Here is a 10,799-nt window from a genome sequence, read left to right on the forward strand (position 1 = left end):
AACCGCTGCTCTTGGGGAAATACAGGGCCTAGTCCCTTTGAGCCTCTAACCACATTTTCATCAACCGATCAACATAGAACCTTGTTTTATGTGTGCTTCTGTTTAAAGACATCTCACGAGTGGGTGAATTCGTGAATACAGGATCCACAAATAATGAGTAATGGCTGCAATTATAACTCTGCTTTTAGGGAAAATTCTTACTCAAAAGTAAAGGGCCAAATCCCAATATTCAACAGCTGAACGCCTTTGCAGGTGAAAGTTGAGCACCTTAAAATTTATAAATTGCAATTTATAAAGGAAATTAAGTTTCCTTTCCATAACAGAAAGGAAAGCAATGCGTGTCATGATTCATTTTATTTAATACATTCACTGTGTTAGCAAAAACTCTATTATCCAATTAAATTCAGCCAGTAGTTACTGAGCATCCCCACCTGCAGAACATGGTGATGTGTGGGATTATGTCAGCTGAAGCAATTTACAGTCCTCTTGGCCATGGGCGGGGAGGTTGAGGCCAATTCCTAACTCCAATACACAACAGACAGAATGTGTTCGAGGTCACCATAGAGGTCTAACGCGCATGAGACTAGTAAAAATAGAATACTATGGGGACCAAATGAAGGAGAGAGTGTACCCTCTTGGGACTGTCTTATAAAAGCTGGTGGAGAGAGTGGCATCTAAAAAGACCTTGAGGGACTGGTACAATGGTAACTGGAGCTGTGCGATGGGAGTGATGAGAATATCCTGGTACCAGAAGCAGAGGAGAATAGTGGGGACATGTGTTCTGGAAACCATCAGAATCCAGCATGGGTGTAGGATAAGTGAAAGGAATGGCTTCCATTACTGCTGTAAGGCAAGACACAATGCCCCCAAAGTGCTAACAGAGAACTGGACGGCCAATGACTAAGTGGCGAACGGAAACCGGTCCAACCACCTTGAGCCTTCATATTGTTTCCAGAATCTTCTTGGTTAACTCAACCTTTACATGGCAGTAGTTAACTCCTTAGCGGTCCATCTTTCACCTCCTTAACCAGAATGCAAACTGGAAGCAAGCAGGGGACCAAGCCTCCTGCTTCCTTAGCCTCTGTCCCTCTGCCCACCACCCACTCCCCAACACAACACACACACATCTAACCTACAAAGGATTGCCCAACACCAATGTCGGCATGTCACCAGTCTTTAGCAAGTATTTACTCATTCGGTAATTGGCTTTGACAAACACAAGTGAGCCCTGGTCTTCTTCCTAATACAGGTTCTTCTCACGGAGCAGATGGCTACATTTTCTCGGTAACTGTCCCTGCATTTTCCCAGAACATACATATACGTACGTGTAGAGAATGAGAATCTTTTAAAGTGCCACCACATTGCATCATACATTTTTGTCTCTTTATCTAACTAAAACTGAAAACAAGTGTTCAGCAGAATCTCTGTAAATCTTAGAGTTAAATTTTTAAATGTACAGGTATGACCTTAAAATTCTAATTTTTAGGCTATGTTGTATTTCAGCCCCTTGATTCTAGAATTCCTTAGAACTGAATTGAAATACTAACAGTGTTCTTGGATTGTCTTTGGAGTTTTAAATATTACATGAGATTAAACATTTCTGAATTTTCTTGAAGAAAAACAAGTTTTCTACATAAAATTATTTAAATCACACCTTAATTGTTTCTTCTCTCACAAATTATTTTAATTACATAAATATTTGAAGAAGCCAATCCATGGGGTGCCTGGGTGGCGCAGTCGGTTAAGCGTCCGACTTCAGCCAGGTCACGATCTCGCGGTCTGTGAGTTCGAGCCCCGCGTCGGGCTCTGGGCTGATGGCTCAGAGCCTGGAGCCTGTTTCCGATTCTGTGTCTCCCTCTCTCTCTGCCCCTCCCCCGTTCATGCTCTGTCTCTCTCTGTCCCAAAAATAAATAAACGTTGAAGAAGCCAATCCTTGCTCTTTATTAACTGCACAAATAAAAATGTCTCCAGTGGCACAAATTCAAAGAACATTAAAAACAGCAAATATTTAAATCTGAATACACTTCATGTAAAGTATATGGCTTCCCAGAGTAGCCAGTCCATAGCTAAGACCTTCAGAATTAATTTAACTATTATTCATTGTTTCGAACTCTGAATTTTCCATTAGAAGTGATCGCTCAATTTAATTACGAAAGCAAATTTAAAAATACACACTTTTGCAGTCAAATTATTTTACTTACTGTCTCAAAACCTCGATGTGGGTGATCAGGAAATCCACCTGGTCTACCTCCTTTAAATTCGTCAAACAGTAAAAATGGGTCCAGATTTTTCAACTGAAATAAAAATTAAATCCAACAGATTAGACATGCCTTTTAAACCACACTACTGGGGGCTATCTTCATGGACAGATCTAGCGAAACTCACTGAAAACAACGTAGCTGATGAGAATCTTGAAATGAAAATCACTTTCAGGAAAGAATGCCTTATACACGTCCGCGTGCACACGTGTGCATGCACACACACATGGACTGTAAGTACGTTAAAGAGCCTATTTAAAAATTTTTTTTTCAATGTTTATTTATTTTTGGGACAGAGAGAGACAGAGCATGAACGGGGGAGGGGCAGAGAGAGAGGGAGACACAGAATCGGAAACAGGCTCCAGGCTCCGAGCTGTCAGCCCAGAGCCCGACGCGGGGCTCGAACTCACGGACCGCGAGAACGTGACCTGGCTGAAGTCGGACGCTTAACCGACTGCGCCACCCAGGCGCCCCGAAGAGCCTATTTTATAAAAGGTACAAAGAGGAGATAAACATTTCATGATCACCGAAGATCTAAACGGTCAAGCACAAACAAGATACAGTCTGTATCCTAAGCAGATTCCAAAATCCGTGATAGCATACATGCTCTGGAGGAAGGCAATTTAACACATACGAGGGAAGGGGAAGGATCAGGGAAGGTACTTTCAGGGAGGTGGCACCTGAGCTAGGTCCTGAAGTACATGTAGGAGTTAATGAAGTAGAAGGGGGGAGAAGGAAGAACATTGCAAGTAAAAGAGCAGAGAACACTAAGCTATAGTAATTATAATAATCTATCTGTAGCTTCTTTTGGGTTTTCTTTGCAGACATTCAGATTGCCAGTGTATTTACCAATAAGCTTTTGCCCGGCAGTTCACAAATTTTTTGGTTGCATTAGATTAAAGCTGTGGCAGGCTGCAGTTTTTGTGGGGTCTGCTAGGCTTGGCTGGTCTCTCTACATGGCTTATTTTCCATCCCAAGCTGAAACAGTGGCCACTATCTAGGACATGCTGTTCTCATCACCAAGGGCAGGAGCAAATGGGAGCCAAGTCAATAGTGCACAATCACATTAACACGTCCCAGGTCACAGCACGTGACATGGCCAAGCCCAAGGCAGGCACGTGACATGGCCAAGCCATAGGCACTTAAACCCTGCCTATGGGACTCACGGGGAATGCACCTAAAAGTGGGTTTGGAGTGTGTAATCCCATTATGGGGGGCAGTGAATATTTGGGAGTAGTATTCCAACCAACACCCATCAGCAAATAACTGGGGTCCTTTCCCTTCGTTTTCAATCCTTACACTTTCTATTTCTTTTCCCTTTTTGCAAGCTAGCGCATCTACAACAATGCTGAGTAGAAATGCTGGTAAGTAGACGTCCTTGCTTTTCCCTGATTTTACATAGATTGCTTTTTCAAGATTCATCGGCATGCAGGTTGTTTAATACAGGTTTTCTGCAGACTCCCTCCACAAGGTGAAAGAATTCCCCTTCCGTTTCTAGTTTACTAATTTCTTAAACCTACACAGGTGTTGAATTTTATCGAACACTTTTTCTGCACTGATCGAGATAATTTTTCTCTCCTTTAATGTCTTAATGTTGGTAAATTACATAAACAGATTTTCCAACATTAAACCAAATTTGCTGTGTTCAGACAATCCAAACCTTGTTGTGATATATTATCTTTTTTATACGTTGCTATATTTGCATAGTTAATATTTTGCTTATGATTCTTGCAAAAATGTTTATAAATGCCATGCAATTATCCTTTCACGTTGCTGTCCTTGTCTGGTCTTGACTGCAAGGCAACGTAGTTTCCTAAAGCGATGTGAGGTCTCCCTGGAGCTTCATCTGGAGGTGGAGAGTTTGTGTTACTGGAGTTATCTATAGTTTCAATATTGGGTGAAATTTGTCTGTAAGATCATCTGGACCTGTTGTCTTTGAGGTAGACTTTTAAAATAGGTTGGGTGGGCCTTTTAGGGAAATCCTTTATTTAAAAAAAAGGGATGGACAGCTGGCACTGATCCTTTTGCCCTTTCCCCTCTTCCTCCTCTCTGCACCCAAGGGCGAATGGTTACTGTTGCCTCAACAGCTGTCTCGGGCCATAAGGTGATGCACTAAGAGCACTAAAATGATGAACTAATATAGAATGAGCATGGGTCTCTAATAAGTGGGGAGCCTTCAGGCCCACCCTACACTGCCTACTCTTGGGTTTTCAAAAGAGAAACACAAATCCGTACGTATGCAAACCATTAGTTTTAGAGGCTGCCTTCTGTTACACAGTTGAACCTAATCCTGATATAAGGGTAGTAATGCCTGTGGCAGCAGCCCAGAACCAGCTGAGACCCCACTTTCCCAACACTCAATGAAATGCCAGCCTATATCAAGGCAATATGGAGGCAGCAGAAGGGAGAGGTCCTGTCAAAGATAAACTCCAATAGCTCAGACTACCTCCCGGGCCTACTCAACCTCTAGACAGGGCTGGGGGGTAACGATGAAAAAGTAGAGGGAAATTGCCAGCATGCAGTTCAAACTGAGATCTAGATTTGGCCTTGAATGGACCTGAGCTACGACTCTATGCTCCCCACCTTGACTCTACACGTAGAGATCCTGATAATGGAGAATGCCATCTACAGAGGCTATACCAATCAGGACCAAGATTAGTCAAGGTTATTTAATGATATTAAGGAACTCTTAGCATTTTTAAGTGTGTAATGGGATTATAGTTTCATTTCTTAAAGCTATTATCTTTTACAGACACCAACTGAAATATTTATAAGTACAATAAAAATGATTCACTTTTAAAATACTTTGAGTGAAGAAATGGTTGAGGGACACAGAGGAAACAAGAATGCCCATGAGTTGATCACTGTGGATGTTGGGTACATGGAGATTCATTGTACTATCTTCTTTTCTATTTTAGAAATTCTTCATAATAAAAAAATACGTGTAAGAGTGGTCCAAGGAAAATCGCACTCCACCAAGGAGTGTCTGGTGGAAGGGAGTGTGGAGCATTGAGGCAAGTGCAAATGAGTGACGGGCTTCCCTCCTGTTTCCCAGCAGAAAACAAGCCACTAATATCATGCTGTGCAATCATTCAAATTCCAGCTTGGCCCACATTTAATCATGATGAAAGGCGTGAGCTGACCCCACTCCTTCTTTACTGTTCATCACCAAAAGGCTCAGTGAGAGCTTTGTAAATTCCTCTGCCTCCACGTTTACCACCATAGGGAACATGTCACTTAGGGCCACTAATACGAAACACTTGTATATTCTACACTAAAATAGCTTTGTGCTCCAAAGTGTGTGAGATGTTTCTTCAGAGACAAAGTCCGGGTGCAAAAAGTTTGAAAAGTAACTACCTTGAAGCTAGATTGGTGCTTTCCTTCTCTGCTGCCTGGAGAATTAGGGGTTGCAGGGTACTGAAAACTATGGTGACAATCTAAATGGCCAGAAGTAGGTCCAGGAGGAAGACAACAGTGGTATGCCATACACTGGAGCAGGTCATAGCTATTTCATTGATGGTCATGAAGAACTGATAACAACGTGGCAAGTGTTTACATTACTGTGTTCAATGAAAAACCAAGGACACAAAATTGTTTATTTTGTATAATCCCCATGATGTAAAATATACAACTATATGGACACAAAAGGAAACACCCTCTGTCTTAATAGTGATTAAACCAGGGTGATGGCATTAGAAGTGATTCCTATCCACTTACTTTTTTCTTAGGGTAGAGGCATACACAGCAGACCCTCTGAATTAGTAGAATGTGGGTATCTTTAACATTGTTTTGGTGTTTAATTATTTTTGAGAGAGACAGAACACAAATAGGGGAGGAGCAGAGAGAGAGGGAGACACAGAATCTGAAGCAGGCTCCAGGCTCCGAGCTGTCAGCACAGAGCCCAACGCGGGGCTCGAACTCACAAACCGTGAGATCATGACCTGAGCTGAAGTCGGACGCCTAACCGTCTGAGCCATCCAGGTGCCCCAGAATGGGGGCATCTTTAAAGCATAAGTCTTCAGCAAGGGACTCTTAACTGGGTACCATGGATAGAATTCAGGGTGGCTATACACTTGGCTGGGGAAAAAAATTACATCTTTATTTTCACTAACCTCTAACTGAAAATTTCTCTTCTGAATTTTTTTCTAGTAAAATATATATAATAAAATTTACCATCTTAACTCTTTTTAAGTATACGGCTCAGTGTCATTAAGTACATTCACATTGGTAGGTAAGAGTCACCGGCAGCCATCTCCAGGCTGAAATGCTTTAATCATGAAGACAAAGAATCACAGTAAATGACCAGGACCTGTGACTCCAGAAATCAAAGCTCTTATCATAGCACATGACAGTGGTTGCAGGTGTACTGAACTATTATTGTTCATGTGCCGCACAGCTTTGCAATTAGGGAGTTCTATGAACTGCCACCAGGTCTTATTATTTAATGCAAAATTACTAGATTGCAAATCTGCTTTGTAATATTGTGCTAACCATATTTCAATATGTTTTCCTTTGTAATCCTATGTATTTTGTTTCATGTGTATAAAAAATATTATTCTGAGAAAGAACTTGTAGGTTACACCAGCCCCCCGCCCCAAGGGGTTGACAAGACAAAAAGAAATTAAGAAACGCTCAGCAGATGTGTTCTGACAGATGGGGTAATTAAAGTATTAGCTACCCCAACACAATGGGTGTCCGAGTTCCATACAATTGTTCTGTCCGTGATGAGGTCTGGTAGAATTGGATACCACACCCATCTGGCATCTCCCCAACACCCACCACGCATTCAGCCCTTACAATAATCCTGTTTGCATGTATCCCATTGGAAAACAATGTCTGATGGACCCCCAAACACATTCACAGGTGAAGAGGAAGCTAATGGCAGAAAGAGTATGGGAATATCAGAGCAGAATCTAAGAAGAGGAACCAACCAACCTCATTTTTTAAAAAGAATCCATTTCCCTAATATACTGCTTCCTTTATTCAAAAATATTTGGGGAGGGGGAAGATGTCCAGCATCACTAATCATCAGGGAAACGCAAACCAAAACCACAATAAGATATCACCTCACACCCGTCAGAATGACTATTATCAAAAAGACAAGAAATAACAAGTATGGGGGGGTGTGGAGAAAAGGGAGCCCTTGTGGACTGTTGGTGGGAATGTAAATTGGTGAAGCCACTATGGAAAACAGTATGGAGGTTCCTCAAAACATTAAAACTGGAAATACCACATGATCCAGTGATCCCACTCCTGGGTGTTCACCCAAAGAAAACGAAAACACTAACGTGAAAAGAGATCTGCACCCCTGTGTTCACTGAAGCATTATTCACAATAGTCAAGACATGGAAACAACCGAAGCGTCCACTGAATGGATAAAGAAAATGTGTGTGTGTGTGTGTGTGTGTGTGTGTGTAAACACACATACACTATGAAATATTATTCAGCCATGAAAAAGGAGGTCTTGTCATGTGCAACAACATGGGTAGATCTTGAGGGCATTATGCTAAGTGAAAGAAGTCAGGCAGAGAAAGGCAAATACCATATGATCTCACTTATGTGTGAAATCAAACAACAAATACATAAACCGAGCTCACAGACACCGAAAACAGATTAGTGGCTGTTGCCAGAGGTGGGGGTGGGTGAAATAGGTCAAGGTGTTCAAAAAGTACAAACTTCCAGTTAGAAGATAAGTAAGTCCTGGGGATGTGATGCGTGACATGGTGACTATAATTAGTATTACTGTGTTACATATTGGCAAGTTGCTAAGAGAGAAAATCTTAACGGTTCTCACACAAGAAAAATAAGTTCTGTAACTATGTACGGTGATCGACATTAACTACACTTATTGTCGTGATCATTTTGCAAGACAAGCAAATACCAAATCATTATGTTGGCCACCTGAAACGAGTACGATGTCGTATGTCAATTACATCTCAGTGAAAAACAATCTTTCTGGAACCCAGTATGCTGCGCAGCGCTGTGTTCCTTGGGCTATAACCACCATTTGCTACCTTTCTGTGCCAATAAGATTTTCTTTTCCGCAAGTCACCATGCCCCTGGTAATTTTCAAATAAAGCTGCTCTCTCGTGTTGAAAGAGGTCTACCTGACCTAAAATCACCTCATATGAGAGAAGCCTCCACGCACCCGCTCTACCACGAGAGGCCCACAGAGTTGGGTCCTGGTGGTTTTTTCCAAGAACCCAAATCCCTGGCACTGGCTGACTGGCCAACGGTGGACACATGACCCTGGCGAGCCAATCAGATTCTCTCCCCTGGGAATTTGGAAGTGAGCCCTACAGCTACTCCCTGGGGCTGTGAACTTGGGGCTATAAGGTGGGCCCATTTGGCGGCGTGCACACTGAGGCAGGTAGATCAACCCAGGACAGCACAAGGGAGCGCAGAGTAGGGGCACGGACGCCTCCGTTGCACCTTCTGCGCAGGACCTCTGTACCCATGTTAGAGGGACCCACTTTGGGGCGGGGCTGGTCCAGGGGGGACCCTAATCGCTAAGTTTAGAGCTGGACGCTCTGGCACCCCCACAAGGCAGGTCATGATTGTCCCGGGCCCTCTCTTCCCAAGTTAGCCCTCACTGTCCCACCAGTGCCTTCTGCCAAAAACACAAATAGCCACCCAACCAGCATACCTCGGGTCTGCCAATGCTTCTTCGGACCCTCGCCCCGACCCCTTCCGACTGCTCCCGGCTGAGCACAGACAGGGTAACCTTCTTGGAGGAGGCCATGTCCAAGTCTAAAAAGAGTGTTCCGATGCTGAGCTGTAGAGGAGAGAGGGCCAGAGGGGGAACAAAATAAAAGACAAATCATAAAGGAGGGCACATCCAAGGACTACGAAATAAAGGGTACTAAATTCAGACCTGCCCCAAATATTAACAGCTACAGTATATGGACTGCTTCCTCCGTACAACACCTGGCTTAGGTCATCTAAAATAATGTTGGGGACCATGTATGGTACTAACTAGGTTCCCAGCACCCCACTAATTATTTGCAATCGTTACCTCATGCAATCCTTCAGCCATCACTTACCAGGCTTAGCAATAACAGTTCGGCCGGGCACTTACTAACCTCTAATGAGCGCTGTATCCGCTTTGTCTCATTGCAATCTCTCAAGTCCCGCCAGGGAGGTGCCACCATGAGGTAGAAAGATTTATGTGGTGACACACGGAACCCGAAGGAAATCCGTGAGGTCTGTGACTCTCACCGGAACGCGCCAAAGATCTTGGCACTGAAAGGATCTTCGAGGGTCACCAAATTCAAAGACCCATCTTTCCCCGCAGTTCACGGGCAACTTCAGCGGCAAGAAATCTTTGAGCTTTGTCAGGAAGTCTTCAGGAGCACGGGAAACCCCCGGGTGTCCCTGCCAATGCATCCTGTATTTCAGGACCAATCTACACCCCGCCTTTAGTATTCAAAAGCGTTTTCTCTCGGCGGGCCTAAGTTCTGCCGACTGGAGTATCACAGAACCAGTAATGATCAATCCCTTTTTCACTTCAAATGCTTGCAGACGGCAGTGCCACCAAATCCCTAAAACTCTTCTTCAAGCGAAACACAATCCACTCCTTCAAAGATCCCAACTCAGACCTAGAGAGTCGCTTTAGCAAGAAGCAGAGACTCCAGAGCCGGAGAGCCTGGGTTTGCATCTGGGCTTCACCCGGCCCCAGCTGTGCGACCTGAGGCCACCTGCTAAGCCTCTGTGTTCCTCAGTTTTTCCATTTGTGAAATAGGGGTAAGAAGCCTGCCAACCTCAACCGGGTGTGGTCGGCGCTCTAAGAATGTTAGCTGCTGTCACTCAGAGCCCTCCACTCGGCCACGCCCCCCCAGTCAGTCACCACGCGTCCTCCCGGGAGCAGGCAATCAGTAAATACTTCCTGGGTGCTGGACAGGGGGGTTCCGAAATGAGCTTAATCCTCAAAGCCGTCCAGAACTGTCATCACACACGTACAAGCAAGCAGGAAGGGTCTCGCCCCTACCTATCTGCACTACTTCGAGGTCCTTCCGGACTCCCCGCCCGGAAATCCGAGCCACCCGAACCACGGACGCGGCGCTTACCGGATCGCAGTGCTTTGCCGCCAGGAAAGCCGCCTCCCACCTTCGCCAAACGTCAGGGTCCTACTTAAGCGTCCGCCGGCAGCTCCCGGGAGCCTGGGCCGGGAGTCTACTGCGGGCCGGGGAGGGCGGGGCCCCGCGCGGCGCTCCCGGCCCCGCCGCCCCCGCGGGCGCGCGGCCCCCACGCGGCGGCAGCTGGAGCCCGGGCGGCGGCGCGGGGCGCGAGGGCGCCTCACCGTGACTCAGCGTTTCGCCGCCCGCGGCCGCAGCGGGGCGGGAGGCGGGAGTCTGCGGGGCTCGGGGGGCGGGGGCGGGGGCGGGCGAGGGTGCGCTCCCGTCTCTCCAGGCCGCCGGGCTCCTCCCGCGCCCCCTTCCGCCCCTCCCCTGCCTGCTCGGCGACCCAGCGACCTCTGCGCCCCTCCCGCCCCGGAGAGGCGCGCCCCCGCGGGCGTCCGGGCGGGAGCTCCCGGCCCGTCAA

The 10,799-nt window shown here is 45.7% G+C and overlaps 1 protein-coding gene across 3 annotated transcripts in view; it reads right to left on the reverse strand.

Annotated features, from left to right (window-relative positions):
• PIR (pirin) overlaps positions 1-10,498 on the reverse strand; it is a 90,260-nt gene extending 79,762 nt beyond the window's left edge. The window contains exons 1-3 of one of the 3 annotated variants that reach the window (XM_043570675.1): positions 10,325-10,498; positions 8,905-9,033; positions 2,202-2,294 (exon numbers count right to left, since the gene is read on the reverse strand). In XM_043570675.1, coding sequence (XP_043426610.1) covers positions 2,202-2,294; positions 8,905-9,000 — 189 coding nt within the window. In that variant the 5' untranslated portion in view covers positions 9,001-9,033; positions 10,325-10,498. Of the gene's footprint in view, positions 1-2,201; positions 2,295-8,904; positions 9,034-9,340; positions 9,939-10,324 lie in introns of those variants that run through there. The other 2 variants (XM_043570674.1, XM_043570673.1) reach the window with 2 other exon arrangements.
• Between the last annotated feature and the right edge of the window lie 301 nt (positions 10,499-10,799).

Source organism: Prionailurus bengalensis, chromosome X, assembly GCF_016509475.1.
Source record: "Prionailurus bengalensis isolate Pbe53 chromosome X, Fcat_Pben_1.1_paternal_pri, whole genome shotgun sequence".
NCBI lineage: Eukaryota > Metazoa > Chordata > Mammalia > Carnivora > Felidae > Prionailurus > Prionailurus bengalensis.